This window comes from Engraulis encrasicolus, chromosome 1, assembly GCF_034702125.1.
Source record: "Engraulis encrasicolus isolate BLACKSEA-1 chromosome 1, IST_EnEncr_1.0, whole genome shotgun sequence".
NCBI classification, from domain to species: Eukaryota; Metazoa; Chordata; class Actinopteri; order Clupeiformes; family Engraulidae; genus Engraulis; species Engraulis encrasicolus.
This window is the reverse complement of record NC_085857.1, coordinates 20,468,341-20,484,732: the sequence shown is the minus strand read 5'-3', so window position 1 is coordinate 20,484,732 and position 16,392 is coordinate 20,468,341. Positions and strand designations below refer to the sequence as shown.

General features: G+C 43.3%; 2 protein-coding genes across 2 annotated transcripts in view; one reads left to right on the top strand and one right to left on the bottom strand.

The window, feature by feature from the left end:
- Positions 1 to 1,806: 1,806 nt before the first annotated feature.
- Positions 1,807 to 9,647, bottom strand: mrpl45 (mitochondrial ribosomal protein L45). The gene is made up of 8 exons (XM_063198743.1): positions 9,538 to 9,647; positions 8,361 to 8,562; positions 7,487 to 7,604; positions 7,059 to 7,157; positions 6,762 to 6,810; positions 6,246 to 6,395; positions 4,968 to 5,141; positions 1,807 to 1,998 (listed from the first exon to the last, which is right to left on the bottom strand). The coding sequence occupies exons 1-8, from the start codon at positions 9,598 to 9,600 to the stop codon at positions 1,900 to 1,902; spliced, it is 954 nt and encodes a 317-aa protein (XP_063054813.1). The 5' UTR covers positions 9,601 to 9,647; the 3' UTR covers positions 1,807 to 1,899.
- Positions 9,648 to 10,537: 890 nt separating this feature from the next.
- Positions 10,538 to 16,392, top strand: part of npepps (aminopeptidase puromycin sensitive) — a 73,529-nt gene continuing 67,674 nt past the window's right edge. Inside the window, exon 1 of the mRNA XM_063198731.1 lies at positions 10,538 to 10,906. Coding sequence (XP_063054801.1) covers positions 10,616 to 10,906 — 291 coding nt within the window. The 5' untranslated portion in view covers positions 10,538 to 10,615. The remainder of the gene's footprint in view (positions 10,907 to 16,392) is intronic.

Genomic DNA, 16,392 nt, shown 5'->3' with positions numbered 1-16,392 from the left:
GTCGGTTTATGGATTATATGTGATAACTGTAATGGACTACACTAGCTAATAATGTTTGAACTGAACCATGCCAAAGACGTGTAAGGATAACCGTAGAAATGTCCGCGATAGCAGACAGGACATGAATGGAGCTCTAAGGAAGTTTCCACCCCCGATTTGGCACAGGTAAGACGCGCCAGGCATCACCGAGTAATACGGAATTGAAGTGCTACAAACACCACGTTGTTAGGCTATCATTGGAAGTTAGCATTCAACTCAACGTCTTCACGCATATTTTTATGAAGGACAACGTGGAGTAGTAGGCCTACCTAACAGTCCTTGACTGCTTTGCCAAAGCTGGCACGCAAAATGGGTAGGCGCTGTGTGACGGAGGACATCTTGCACCTGTTCACCCCCCTCGGGGATCGAACGTGCGACCTCGTCAACTACAACGGTTCGGCAATGGGAGACACAGTACGATACCGCTGGGCCAAGAGACTAGTCTCTCGGCCCAACGGCACGAGACTGTATGAGGCTATCGGAGGGAGGTTTACCAACGTTCCACGCCAACTCTGTGCTAGTTAGCCTCCGTTACACTCTCCCCCTTAAACCTCACTCCCATCCGGGTCACGGCACCACTGTGACGGAGGTCATCTTGCACCTGTTCACCCCCCTCGGGGATCGAACGTGCGACCTCGTCAACTACAACGGTTCGGCAATGGGAGACACAGTACGATACCGCTGGGCCAAGAGACTAGTCTCTCGGCCCAACGGCACGAGACTGTATGAGGCTATCGGAGGGAGGTTTACCAACGTTCCACGCCAACTCTGTGCTAGTTAGCCTCCGTCAACTACAACGGTTCGGCAATGGGAGACACAGTACGATACCGCTGGGCCAAGAGACTAGTCTCTCGGCCCAACGGCACGAGACTGTATGAGGCTATCGGAGGGAGGTTTACCAACGTTACACGCCAACTCTGTGCTAGTTAGCCTCCGTTACAGCTGCGCTTCCGATGCGCCTGTTGCACAGAGCTGTCGCTGTTGTTCCAGGAAACTAAGATAGTTGGATACCAACATATGGTTTGACTCTGAAAACACACCGAAGACAGTTTACATTTTTAATATGTAGCGTGTTGACATCGGCTGGACAGTTGTGTTTGCAATTTAGGACCATGGCAGAACCCATCACAGTTGAACACCATCTCATAAGCCTAATAAAACAACATGATCTAAAATAGCCCAAATAGTCATAAACATGTGCTGTTGACCATGAAAATAGATCGAAGAGGGTTGGAAGTTTTCATATTTAGTGTATATTGATTGTAGAAACAGAATGGTTATGTTTGTAGCCATTCAATCTCGGACGGCCGCATTTGAATTGACGGCAGATTGCCAAGTCGCATAAAGCGGCGCATCTCGAAATAAAATCTAAAATACTGAAAAATAAAATAATATAAACATATAGTTTTTATACTGAAAGTATATCGAGGAGGGTCTGTAATATTGAGCTTAAGTGTTTGAAAGCTGGAAAAACTGCATGATGACGTCCGTTCAGCCGTATTTTCAAATGAAAATATTCCGGCCGGCCGTGGCCGTTATGGTACAGATCCAGCCGGACGTTCACGGCCGTTATGGGAGCTAAAGGGTTAAGTGTGATTAGCAAGTTATTAGCATATCTTGACCCCTCTGAAGTGGTTTGTAATAGATGATTTTTACTTTCCCCTACAGATTAAGGCAAGTAATCACATACAATGGGTTATGAATGAAGAAGCAGAAAACATACACATAAAATACAATACAGCCTTTTACGCATATGTATAATGTTTATTTATAAAAAAATCTGGAGGACAGGGGGGAGCATGTGATATTCAGTCTGGGTATGTTGCTGTTTTGACCTGGTGAACAGCGCCCCTTGCTGGTCTACTTGTACCACTGCACAGGTTTGGGCTTGGGGATCTGGTAGTTGAGCTCTGTATACTCCTCCTCTGGCTTCAGCTTGGGTCCGGGGATCAGGGCAGTCTGCGGAAACATGAGGTGACATTTATGTTAGTGTTGATATTATATACACAAAAAATATAATAAATGCTGCCTTGCGACATTCACATAATCAAAACTTTAAAACCATATACACGGCATTTTGCATGAACCACACCTGCTGGGTTTTATATTTCCGTTATAAATACCATTAATGCAATTAATACAATGAATACAATACAATTAATTTTACATGGAGTGAACAATACAAATACATGGTGAGCCATCCACTTCCATACAGTGGATACAAAAAGTCTACACACCCTTATTCACATGCAAGCTTTTCCTGATGTAAAAAATGTCAGCAAGACAATACATTTTTTTCCAGCTTTAATATAAACTATTACCTGTACAAAGCAATTAATACATGAACTCAAAGGGAAATAGAAATTTAAAAAAAGTTTAAATTCACATGATTGCATCTGAAGAGGGCTGTACACAGCAGAGGCCCTCGCAATCTGTCAGTGGTGCATTTCTCGAAAGCGTAGCTGTTAGCAGTTAGCAACTTGGGTAGTTGCCAATGGAAAATTGCATTGCAACCAACAAAGTAGCTACCGTAGTTAGCAACTACGCTTTCTAGAAACGTGTCCCAGATTTGGAGTGGCTTTGCAAAGAAGAGTGGGCTAATATTGCCATATACTGTACGCAGACTCCTACCCCAAAAGACTGACTGCTGTAATAAAAACCAAAAGGTGCTGCAACAAGGTATTAGTTTAAGGGTGTGCATATCAATACAACCATGTTCATTTCAGTTTTTGAAATGTCTATGCCTACCCTTTAAAGCTTTCAGTTCCTTTTTCAATTGCACTGTACAGTTTATAGTTTTCATTAAAAGGTGGGAAAAGTTGTGAATTTATTTCTCTTTCGGACATTTTTTTTACATCAAGAAAAACTGGCATTTGAGCATAGGTGTGTAAACTTTTTATAGGCAAGCCATAGGTCCCAAATGAGACAAACACAACACAGGGCTTGACTGAGTGTTTTATATAAAGGTCTCACTCTAATCAGTCATCAGTGCAACTGGATTTGCAAAGTACTGTCTTGTAGCGTAACGACTATTGTTAACCTTTAAGAGTGTACCGTCACACCGGTGTGACGGGAATGTTCGGGCAGTGAAAGTTCTATAGAATTTTGGGCGTCATTCAATACAATATGGAATAGTAGAATCTTGCATTGTTATAGAACTAGGGGTGGGCATAGATTAATTTTTTTAATCTAGATTAATCTCACTGTAATTATGAAATTAATCTAGATTAATCTAGATTAATCTATATCAAAATGGCTCATTCAGAATAGGCACGCTACCGAAATAATGGCAAAAAAAACCTTGAGGTTTCTTAAGACAGATGGCGCATTAGACCAGAGCTCATCTTTTTTTTTTCCAAAATCCATCTCATCTTCAAAAATTGGTCATGTTGATACTTGGTGATGAAAAAAATCACTGCAATATGTGTAAAGTGTGTCCAATATGTTAGGAAGCATTTAAAGTTATAAGATACTGAAATTTGTAAATGAACAGCGCTATAAGTTGTAGAGGCAAATACAGATAAATCTATCATTTAAGCTATTTAAACAAAATTACCTCAACAATTCAGCATTTCTAATAGAGAGAGAGAGAGAGAGAGAGAGATAGAGAGAGAGAGAGAGAGAGAGAGAGAGAGAGAGAGAGAGAGAGAGAGAGAGAGAGAGAGAGAGAATCTGCCACTGACTGTTAAAAAGAGCAGCGGCTCCTTTAAGAGAGGGAGGAGCTCTGCGCACAGTAGTTCTAGGCACAGCAGCCCTCAGCAGAGCCAGGCTGGATATCTACTAGAACCTACAGCACTGGCACACGGCGATTTGGCCTAAACCTGACAGCTGTTCTCAGAATGCCAGAGGAGTTACAAATCGAAATTAATTCAGTTTGAAAAAGAAAAAAAAAACCCAAGCGCGACAACCGCGAGGTTTATTAGGCTACCGTCTGCCATGAGAATATCTCACTGAGTCGCAAATGTGCACGATTGCAACTTAAACATTCAGCGAGAGTAGAAATTGACAGTTTCAGTTTGGCAATCTTCAAAATGCATATCACGCGGAATCTTTTGCAATTGTGGCACAGGCAAGATTTATGGAAGTTATTTAGCCTATGTGTTCCATCCAATGCGTGAGGAACTGTAGCCTAGGTTATGTCGGGACTCACACACAATAATGTCTCTATGCTTCACCTCAAACAATAACGTCTCTTTAGTCTACCACTTATGAAAAATCACTCAAACAACACCTATGGCAGAGGGATAAATGTTTTCAGCATGCAAACACTTCATATTTAGTAGGTCTGCTGAAGCAACAGGTGGAGAGGATAAGTGCAGTCTGAAAGCGTATGTCAATTAAACGCTTTGGTGACGTGCATACCCAAACTCCAAACCTATATTTTGAGAATAGATTAACGTGCGATATTTTCTTTATCGCGCGACAAGAGTCTCACATTATCGCAGCACGTTAACGCCTATAACGGCCCACCACTATATAGAACGCATTCTTTTTCATAGAATGCTCAAAAACCCATTGTTGACGGCGACACGTCCAAGGCTGAGGTTGTACTAAATGTAGTTGAACACTGGACTTCATGCCTTTTTATGGAAATGCAATGCAATCGTATGGACGATGTGCATGATAATAATGTCTACTATGTTGAACAATAACTTTGGTTACATCCAACACACTTGTGCGAATTGCAGCTGCCTACAATGAAATTAAACAAACACTAAATGTGCAAAGATGGCAACACATCCACGGCGTCACACATACGACATAAAAGTGTCACAATTCTCAAAACAGTGTCATGACACGGTCATGGACGAGTCATAAACACGTTATGACACTCTTATGTCATACGTATGGCGCTGCCGTCAAGTCAAGTGTTACCAACTAAACATTTGTTCAAGATGGAAACACATCCACGGCTTGAGGTGTTTTACCTTGTGTACAGGCTCCTTTGGCGGTGCCCATGCCGGCACGATCTTGCCGTGGAGCCTCCACCTGCCGTAGGGGTTGACGAGGTGCCTCTCGATCACCAGGTACTCCAGCACGTCACGGGGATCCTCCTCGTCGCCGCTCATCAGACGCCCAAAACGGTCATAGATGGCAAGCGCCTGACGAAGGACAAGGACAGGAAGGACAATTAACACGGAAAGGCATACATATACTCAGGGTGCGATTTGTCGGAAAACCAGAAGGGGGGATATGTTTCAGATTAATTTAAGCAATATCAATCGAAGCAATATCAATGGAATTACATTGAACTGTGATCAAATTGTGTAAAAAAAGGGGCGATATCAAGACCAGAAGTGGGGACGGGATTGTCCCCCCATCCCCCCCTAAAAATCACACCTTGCATATACTGCACGTACCCGTGCACGCACACGTACACATGCACAATGGGTGGACTCCAATATGCCGACTCCTATCCTCCCTTGCTCACCTGCCTCCTCGTGGCCTCATGATGACGTCACCCAAAACAGCACTGTATTTCAATATCTCACAAAAGCTTATTTTCTCATTTGTAAACGGGATGGTGAATGAAGAATAGCCTCCCCAAAAATTGTTGTGGCTAGGCTGATAGCGGGGAAACTTAATTGTTTTCTCCAGAGGCGGGGCTCCAGCGAAACGCGAAACCACAAGCACAGACTGAGGAGGGAGTGTGCATATTACAATCCACCCAATGAATCTTGATCAAGGATGAAAGTTTAGAAAACATTGAACACTGATTACTGTTCTTCTTCCTTCTTTTATTTCTTGGAGCGAGCTTGAGTTCAAGAGCAAGTTTTTCTGCCTCACACCTGCACCTGTATTACTGAAGGCTTGTGGATAAGGACTCTCTTGAGCTCTGGCTGTTAAATGTTGAATTTGGGGCAGCCATGGCGCAACGGCTAAAGTTTTAGATCAGAGGGTGCAGGTTCAAATCCCACCCTTACCAGCACATTCATCCATGGCTGAAGTGCCCTTGAGCAAGGTACCTAACCCCATATTGCTCCAGAGCCTGTAACCAACGCCCTGTACCTAAATAACGAAGTTATTGGAGTTCAAGAGCAAGTATCCCTGCCTCACACTCAGACCTGTATTACTGAAAGCTTGTGCGCAAGGACTCTCTTTAACTTTAGTTATTGAATCTCTGTCGTTTGCCGGGACTGAATGCGTAGAGTAACCTGGACGTATAATGTAATGTAATGTAATTGGATGTGATCTCTCTCTCTCACCTGTCGGGAGTGCATGCGTACGGTGACCTGGGCGTAGAGGTTGCCCTTGCTGACCATGTCGGGGCAGCGGGCATGCACCACCCTGGGCGGCTCCAGCGACTCCACAAAGCGCCAGCGCAGCGTCTTGTAGCGGTTACCACGCACCATTTCCTGCCAGGAGCATCAGGAGGCCAATCATGAGGATAGAATCTCCAGTATCACCATTACTCTATTAAATAACATATGTGTGTGTGTGTGTGTGTGTGTGTGTGTGTGTGTGTGTGTGTGTGCAAATTTCACACCATACGTTTCAATAGGCTCGCTTTTGGCAGGTGTCTTGTACAATTCAGAAAACATTGTCATTGCATTTTATGATTCAATTTCAATAAACATTGACTGGGAGGAGGATCAACAAGGCTAGAATCTCAGTAACATCACATGGCTAAGATGACGACCTTTTCTGAGTAGTGAAATGTTCACTGCAGTGAAAAAATAGAGAACAGAGTTGTGGGACATGAGCGGCTTTCAGACACTTACAGGGTAACATCTTTCTGTCACCAAGGTGTGGAGTTTCACCTTGTTGAAGCTGGAAAAAACAGAGAGAAAATTAGAAAAAAAGATTTGTGGATGATGTGGAAGTTGTGGAAAGATATCGAAGCAGTCGAGTTCTGTCCAATTTAGGCATTTGCAGATTTAATTAAGGAAACGAATGCTGTGCCCTTCGAGCACAAGAATGACAGACGTTGAGTACTAGTCAACGTAAGTAAAATAACAACAAAAAAGAGAGGTACTTTCCCTGTTCTGAAAAAGAGAGAATCGGTGGTAAGTCCTTACTTTGTAAGTGCTTCGTGGGCTTCAATGAAGATCTCCTGCGCTTTCACAGCAAAGTCTTTTGATGTGAATTCAGTATCATGTTCCTTGATTTTGCGAATCCTTATGAGGAAAAGAACAATACTTCAGCAGCTAGCAGGAGCCAAACACAGAGGTCTCAAATAATTTGTAAGCACACTGTTAAATGACTTCAAGCCAATGCCGTTTTTGTCAATACAGGGCGCAAAATGAAGTCATTTTGGTCCGGTGATCATTAAGCCATATAACAATCGGCAACAGGATAAAATAATACTAGCATTTGCTTATGAACCACATGGTTTGTAATTAATCTCAACACAAATAGTCGAACACACAGATAAAGAGAAAACAAGGTAGAGAAATGAGATTGAATGAAAATCTAATTTGAATAAATCACATTCTCATGTACTTACGCTAACTGGGAGGCGGCGGTCTGTTTGATTTGCTCTGTTCTCTGCTTCAGGCCCTCCTTGGAGAGGCTGGACAGACGTGCATCCCCCTCAGGAGGGATATATGCGTCGAATACACCCGCTTTTTGGAGCACACAGAGCAGAAGAGACAGAGAGAAAAACAACACTATGGTTACTGTTTTCAGCCCCATAATGGATGTGTTAGGACAGTGGTTCCCAATTTTTTACAGCAGGGACCCCTTTTGGACAATATTTTCACGACCCCATTTGAACACGCAACCCTTCGATCACATGGCCAACTCGCAAACCAATTCAGCCACAGCAACCAACCTACCGACTGTAGCGAAGGACAGTTGAGTTTCCCCGCCGGGACTCAAACCCGGTACGTTTTACGACAGTCACAGCACAACACTAGTGCTTAAGAGTATTCCAAGAACCTGGCTTTGTAGTTAACCACGTTAAATCACCCTTGAAGTAGTGGTAAATCATCTAATAGAAGAGTCTGGAATCCTCATTTTCTGAACTAAATGACACCTGTGGAATGTCTATTAGCAGATCTACCACTTCCTGTAGATTCACTTTGCCAGGTTTATCACTTAAGCCTGTTCTTGGAATAGTAGCCAGGTTAGGGCCTCCGCACATTAGCTCCGACAAAGTGCGGAGCACTGCTCTGCCAAAGTTCGATTCCATTGTTGTCAATACAACTCCGCACACCGGCGCCGAGGTCCGCGAACAATCGTGGATGTCGCGGCTAGCCATTAGAGACGAGTTCTATTTTGTCTGAGCCGCCCATTGACTATCCTTGCTATGTTTGTGTGAATTTCGGTTTGGGGCTCCGAATTATGTCGGAAGCGAAAGTGCAATTATGAAATCCCACCTGTGCAGGAGATATTGATGGATCTCTCCATGTACTGTTGGCCGATAACCAGCCCTGCCGCTCGCGCCTTGTTCTCCTGCTCCTTCTGCGTCATCTGCCTGGCGGTAGCCTTGGGAGGGATGAAGTATCGCTTCTTGGTACGGATCTGGGTGACCACGGGGAGAGCGCATCCCGTCTGTAGCAGTGTGCCGAACTCTGGACCCTATTTTCCAGACAGATATTGAGAGCTTAGTAAGTCACAGGGTTATTTTTTTTCCCTCTCCAGGTGGTTGGTCTACTTTACCCTGGCTCTCGTCAGATAATGTATGAGCTTTGGTTCCACACTAAACCTCGGTTTAGCTCCACAGGGCAGAAACCACATTCATCTGATGAGAGTGAGGTTAGATCTACTGCTGACAGGGTCAATGCACTGTGATGTTAGCTCATACTGAACAGTTTCAAGATGAACAACTAAGCCTGGCTGTTGTCTCCCCAAAGTATGTTTAGAGGGTAGATAATAATTTAGAAGTAGGTATTTGGGTGTTTTTTTTAAAGACATCTTATTTCACCTTTACACACACACTGTCACTCTAAAACTCGAGGAAGAGACAATACAGCAGAGACCCGTCATGATGGGCGTAATTTTAGAGGGGGATGGTGGGGACATGTCCATACCACTTTTGAGATAAACCTAGCTTGTCTCCACCACTTTTTCACAAATATAATGCAAAAACAGCATACCCGGACAATTTAACATTGAAATGTCCCCACCACTTTTCGAGCCAAACCTACACCTTTGCCCGTCATGATTTCCAGCCCAGATGAATCAACAACAACCATAAAGATCTGGGGTTCCAAGACAGATGCTTAGGCTAAAAAAATAATGCAGAGTTGCTTGATCTAGTTAGAGTAAATAACAAGTAATATGCTGACTGGCAAGTCACGGACCCACTACATTGTTAATAACTGTCGTTCAGACTACGTTTATGACATGCTTACAAAGAAATAATTAATATTGCTAAGACATGCTGCAAACAACAGCGTTTGAGGACACTGACAGGTTGTACAACACGAGCTTAGCAGGACAACCGAATGTCAGTGAATTGAGCTGAAATCACTCGCAAGGAAAATGAATGAAATTACATAATTTAAAACAGCTTTAAAACACATACTCGTGACAACACCATCAAAATACAACCTTTAAATTGCAAGCAGATATTCGATGAAGATTTACAAATGTCCTGCATATGGAAGTCGCCATCTTGACTGCTCTACTTCTTCAGCTCATACCCTGGTATTTTTGCCACACACTTTCTTTACCACCCCCTACAGTACAGAAATAGAACGGCAATGTAATTTCCAAACATGACAAAAAGCTTCTCAAACATGATGCTGTTGATGCAAGCAAGCAAGGTAGACTTTGTAAGCGTTAAACAAAAGCTTAATGTGTTAGTAAGTCTATCTCTTCTTCCTCTGCCTTCCTGCTATTTCTGCCTCTCCTCTATACCTCTCCTTTTAAATCTATCTCTAACAATGTTTTTTTTCCCATTTGTTAAGCACCTTGAGTTACATGCCTTGTATGACACTGTGCTATACAAATACAATTATTATTAAATTATTATTAATAAATACAGGGGCCACCCTCCCCAATTCTATAATACCCTTCCCTTTTTAAAAATACAATTTACCATGATCTCAGAAAAGTCAAATCAGATGTAGACCTCACATTTACGCCCAGCATTTTGTAATATAGGCCTAATTTGTGAGCGAGGTGACTCTTCTGGTACAAGTCTCAAAAATGGCTAATTATTTGCTATTCTGCAACATTACAGATCTTTAGAATAAACAAAATGTTACATCTAGGGTTATGTATCAGTGTATTCAATTTATATTGGATGCTGTTACATTGATTACAATATTAGAGATCAGAATTCAGACTTTGATAAATAGATTGGGAAATCTCAGAAATATGGTTTATTTTAAGAATTGTATTGGTTACAAACATTTTCTAAGCAATTTATAATTTATCTCACACGCTACACACACCTGACCAAATACATATATGCATATTAAGGATATGATTTGATATACAAAAGTATGAGAATAATTTGTCAAAATATTTTAGATTAAAAAAAATAACTGACCAGCCACGGGCCACTTCAACGCAGTGACGTAATTTCCTTGTAGTGGCGCGCACGTACTCATCTAGTTGTTTCGAAGGAACTGAAGTGAGAGGGGTGGACGGATAGTTAGCTAGCAGCATTACAGAAGATTTTATGTTGCTGCTTCTGAGCCGTCGGGTTTCGCTGTCATTCGTTAAGCAAGTCATTCCCCGAGGTCCGAATTTGTTTTCGAAGCCTGCATTTCTAAACTCGAGATCATTCAAATTCAAAGTAAAATTCAGCACCGCTTCTGCAAACGCTACCATCCAAAATATAATCACTATGCCTGAGAGAAGGCCTTTCGTACGGTTGCCCACTGACGTCTACCCTGTCAACTATGGGTTGTGCCTGAAGCCCGACTTAATCGACTTCACTTTCGAGGGCAAGCTGGAGGCACGGATTGAGGTAAGTCTCACTGAAAAAAGACGCAAATAAGTTCCTCCAGGTTAATGTTACACAGTGCCTTGGCATGCGAAATGCACGCGAAGACCACGTCCTAAGATACCTAGCGAGCAAGCTAACTATCTAGGCTGAATTGCCGCGTTTGCTAGCCAGGGTGAGCTAACATTAGCTACCAATTGAGCTGTTCGTGTAGGCTACGGTTAGCATGGCACTATTTCTAGCTTGTCAAATGTGACTGTTGTAGGGTGCCCGTGCAATATAATGTTAGTTCTACACAATATCCTTACGAGCCAACGAATGTGTCTAGTGAACAACTATTCGCCGAGATGACAAAATATCATTTGTTGTAGTAGTGTGTGTGCCCTATCGCAGACGACTGTCTTAGTGCAATATAATTCATAGCCGAGACGAGGTTAGTAGCAAGTTCACATCAGTCACCAGTTGTGGGCTCGCCAACTGAAGTTATTTCTGATAGTGTGAAATATGCGCGGATACGTCCCTCCCAACGACTCAAATCAAAGTAGTTTATTTGTACAAAGGTTATGTGTGAATTGCATGTGTTTGATTTACGATGCACAGTGAGAGGGTTTTCAAGAACATTACATTGGTACACACACATCCAGACTAGTTTGACTTGGAAGATTGTAAGGGGCCACCTCAGACCTAGAAAAGAAAAACTATGCTGCCATAATATTATGGAATTCTACTAGCAGAAGCGGAGTGTAGTGTCCCTCTCCCAAGCAAGCAATTCATGATCACGTTTTGATGCGACCTTAGAGATTTGCTTAATCGCTTACGCCTCGCAATTGTTTATTCAAGTGCGAACTCATGCAAAGCATAAAGCTACTTGTGCAGACAGTTTTGAGGAAATATCCCCCTTGTGTTTGCTGTGTCATTTGTCATTTGTGCCAGACCATGGTGACAGTGCATCAGGTTACACCAAGTGTCAAATTCAGGAGGGAGCATGGAAATATAACAAGTTTAAATCTGCTGCTTTTGAGGTTTATTCAACAACACTGCTGTGTCTCCATTGCTGACATGTGCTGTGACCTTTGTGACTTGCAGCTGCTTCAGTCACCGCTGTGTCAAACGTGTTCGCCGTCTCATTATGTTGTCTTTTTGACAAGCATGCGCCAAATGGGAAGCGCGCCTGTTTGTTTTTTTGCTGTCAGGCTTTGTGCATCACTTTTGTGTCTGTATAAACTCCATGGAACTAATCTAAAGTCAATGGACAGAAAAGGGAGTGCTGGTCTTGCTGCTACTGCAGACTCACACAGAGCGCCTATGCAAAAAAAAGAACAAAACGATTTGCATGCTTGCAGAGCATTAGGTAGCTTTAGTTTGGTATTGAGGTTTGACACACTTTTACAAACTGCCACATACAAGGAGGTGTGTGGGGGGGTAGACTGTCGATCAGGGTTTTTACACCAAAGGGCGTTGTTTGCTGACACAGGAAAGCTATAGTTAGAAAGGTTAACCCCAAAGTGGCACTTTGAAAAAATAACCGGCCATTAAAAAAGGCATTGCAGTTTCATTGTCCGAATGGAGTGTGTACATGGACCCTGTCACCTATAGTTTTGTAAAGCCAGAAAGGTTAACCCCAAAGTGACACTTGAAAAGAATACAAAAACGCCATTGAAGAAGCAGCAATGCCGTTTTCATTGTCCGTACGTGGTTTCTTTTATATGCATGCTGTATGCCTTGCTTGCATCATCACGTTTGCTCATGTCTTGCATAGGGGTAGGGCATTCTCAGTTCTTGTAATACAATGCCTCTGTATCAGCTGGTTGTCGGAAAGTCTCTTACAGTACATCCTCTTCTCCTCCTTAGGGCCCTTTCCAGTGTCCCGTTTAGGTCTCATGACAGCCTTGCTGTGGGGACTTTTGAATTTGTGCGTTTGTGTGCGTGCGTGCTTGCGCGCTTTGTAAGTTTGTGTGTGTGTGTGTGTGTGTGTTCACACTCTGTTAGTGTGTAAGCATGTCTCGAGTGTGAGTATGTGTGCATTTGTAAGTTTGCATGTGTGTCTTGATTCTGTGTGTGTTTGTTTGTTGTTGGTGCTCTTCAGGATCAAATTCCCAGAATGCATTGCAGATATCAAACTGCTCTGCCCGTCTGTCTCACTCTCTCCCTCCTGGTACGCAGGATTTTCGGTCTCTTTTTGTCTCTTTTCGTTTTCTTTCTCTTCTCTCTCTCTCTCTCTCTCTCTCTCTCTCTCTCTCTCTCTCTGTATGGATGAGTGTAGGCAGGGCCGCTGACAGCTTTGGCCAGGCCCGGCACAAAATCACCTAAAAAGGCTCCCTACCTAATACATATAATGTATTGAGGACCCAAATGTGGGCCCCCCTTTCTCCCTGGGCCTGGGACAACTGACCCCTTTGCCCCCCCCCCCCCCTGTCGGCTTCCCTGAGTGTAGCTGTTTGGGTCCCAGCAAACCTGAGAGGTCTCTAAGTGCTATCTGATGCCTTCGCTATCACTGCAGCGATGCGCTTCCTTCCCATTGCTAATAACCACCGTGCCGTAATATCCAGACGGCAGCTGACCGCCTATTCAAACCATGGTCATATCATTAGCAAAGGTGTCAGTCTCTTGTGGAAACAAAACCTCGTCGTCTCATGTATTTAATTTGTCCTTGGCATTTAATGCAGCCAGTGTGACTGGTTTGGCTGTTCTTACCTGTGTAATTCGTTTAATCATTAGGACCAGCTTCTTCAGAAAATTGCCAATAAAATGCTGATAAGCACCAAGCGCCTGACTACCTATTCAAACCTTGAGAATCATTCGCAGAGGTCCTGGTTTTTACAAAGCAATACGATGTATTTTGTCTTCATATTTGCTTACTTACACATATGCAATGGCACTACTAGGACTACCCTTTCTGGCCCATCTTGTAGAATTGATATGATCATTGCCGGTATTAGAATAGAATATAAACATTTAGGAAAGCACTTTTTTTTCTGAAGGGAATATTGACACCCTGATCATGAACGGAACAAAAACCCTTATGGATACCAATCAAGTGTCATGTATATTTTGTCTGCATTTGCGAACACAAGAAATCTCATTAGCTAGAGTGTGAATTGTTTTTATTTTCTGAAGGATATACCACTAATGACATGCAAAACTACCCATCCTTTTTCTTGCATGTAATTTGGATGAAATGGTTGGAGTAAGAATACTTTTACTATACTCTTACATTGACTTTTTACATTTTTCTACTTTATGAAGGAAGGATTTGACACCACTGGTGATGAAATAGCATTGTAGGTGCAAATTAGGTGTCATCGTTAGTGGAAAATCTCTGGAGCCCGCGTCAGGAGGATGGAGGAGGAGCGGGTGAGTGTGGGGAAACCTAGGCAACTAATGACGGGTTAGTCCACAAAGCAAACGGTCTCCACAAGTAATCATCACCTCTGCTCTCTGTGTGTGGTAAGTGCGACAGGCTTTGGAGTTCAGAGGCCCAAAACATCAGTCATGGGTATGAGAAGTCATCACTCCCTCTTTTGCTTGTCGTGAATTTTATGTCCCTCAATGACTCTTTTTCTATGTCCCCCCCCTACTTGGAAGTGGTAGCCAGTCATTGAAGTCCGATTTGTCTCTCATCACCAAAGTGCTCCTCAACTCCTCTAAGGCGGCTGTAAATCTGAGATTGCCGTAACAGGGTGACCCACCTCCCCAGTCTAATGTGCGCTCCTCCTGCCCTCCCAGGAAACCTTAGCCTAGGGCTTGCCACAAATCACATATAATGTTCTATTGCAGTAGTCATCACCACCAGGGCCGCTGACGGCTTTGTTTGGGCCCAGGACAAAGTCATCTGAACCCCCCCCCCCTTCATACATACACGGCAAGGAGAACTTGATTCTGGGCCACGCATCTTCCTGGGCCAGGGACAACTGGCCCCTTTGTCCCGCCCCTGCTAGCTTCCCCGATTGCCACCACCACCACCTCCTCCTCCTCCTCCTTTCAAGAAAAAATAAAGAGAATTTGCTTGCTCTGCAGAGCTCACGGTCCACCCCGCCACTGCCTTCATCACGTCAGGCTAGCTGGCCGGCCACTGGACCGTTAAATTAGCTATGGCCTCCACAACGCCACAGTCTATGAATATCACTGGCGGAATTGGACTACACACACACACACACACACACACACACACACACACACACGAACACATCTATGCACACTAATATACACACACACACAGAAAGTGAGAAGGAGAGTGTTAGCGAGAGTGAGCAAATAAAACTGTTGGAGTGAAAGGGAGAGTAAATATAAGCCATTAAGAGAAAAGAGACAGAGCGAGAGAGATAGCTATGATGGATGGAGAGGAGAGAAAATGAAGAGGGTGGGAAAATAAAACAGGGGCTGGAAAATGAAGTGTGCGCCACAGTGCTCCATAGTACAGCCAGAGATTCCTGCTCAGCACAACACGGCATCAGAGATTCTTTAAGGATATAGAGATATGCCAATGTAATAGGTTGCTATGGGCACCTAACGCGACCAGGTTCCGGTCTGCCTAAAGGGGCGTGTCATAATGCTCCTACAATGAATAGAACAGTCCTTAGGTCTGCCTAAGGGGGGCAATAATAGAACCCGGAAACAATGGGCCAATGGAACCTCTTTCTCTCTACTCTCTCTGGTACAGCGGGGCTCAGGTCTCATGACGTGGCCCTCTACGTCACATCTAAGGCCCCTGTTTATAAATGCATGGGTATTAAAAAAAAAACAACAAAACAGACTTTGTGCCTTTCATTTACAAAACAAGTGCAGATGTTGCCCCTGACAACAAGAGTGGACATTTGTGAAAGCTCAGATTTGCGTTGGCATGTAAACCGAGAAAATTAGAGACTCTGTTATGGTGCCACTTTGCAGCATATTTGCAGACTCAATGACTGAGTGTGAACGGAGTTATGATGGAAAATGCCGGAAAGGAAGAAATATCCCAATATCAAAATACCCAGCTATAAACATCTACGGTAGTCTAAAAGGTCCCACATCCAGAGCCACAACAAACCCCATTTAGATCCTGAAAGGCCAGCTTGAGTTTCCAAAACACAGAGCTTTCCCACCATGCTAACTAAAGTGCTCTCCAGCCACTGCCGTAGATTGCATGCGTGAGTGAGGGTGAGGGTCTGGGGAGGTGGAGGGATGCAGTAGAATTAGCTGTGGGGTTTTTATAGAGCTACAACTTGTTATTTTTAATGGAAGCTATTTAGCAGGAGCCAAATGTTGTTGCCAGCCCAGCCAGCCTACCTGCTGTGTGGGGCTTCACAGCATCGGGTCAAAGGGTGCAAAGGGTTCGTCAAAGTATTTAATTCTTTCTTTTTTTTTTAATTCTTTGATTCTAATTATTTAGTGTCTTATTAATAATGTTCTACTTTCCTTTTGATTCTTATAGTTTATGCTTTTCTTTCTCCATTTCTTTTTTTCTTCTTTTACTTTTATTTTTTGCGACTCACTTCTAAATTCATCTGTGTATGAAATGTGCTATACAA

What these genes read in the sequence shown, in the direction of transcription:
- mrpl45 (XM_063198743.1), bottom strand. Translation starts at nt 9,600, where the DNA reads ATGGCGACTTCCATATGCAGGACATTTGTAAATCTTCATCGAATATCT. An exon ending in CATCAATATCTCCTGCACAG is followed by an intron (nt 7,605 to 8,360) that starts GTGGGATTTCAT and finishes TGCTCCAAAAAG; the next exon opens with CGGGTGTATTCGACGCATAT. An exon ending in TACGCATGCACTCCCGACAG is followed by an intron (nt 5,142 to 6,245) that starts GTGAGAGAGAGA and finishes GTCCTTCGTCAG; the next exon opens with GCGCTTGCCATCTATGACCG.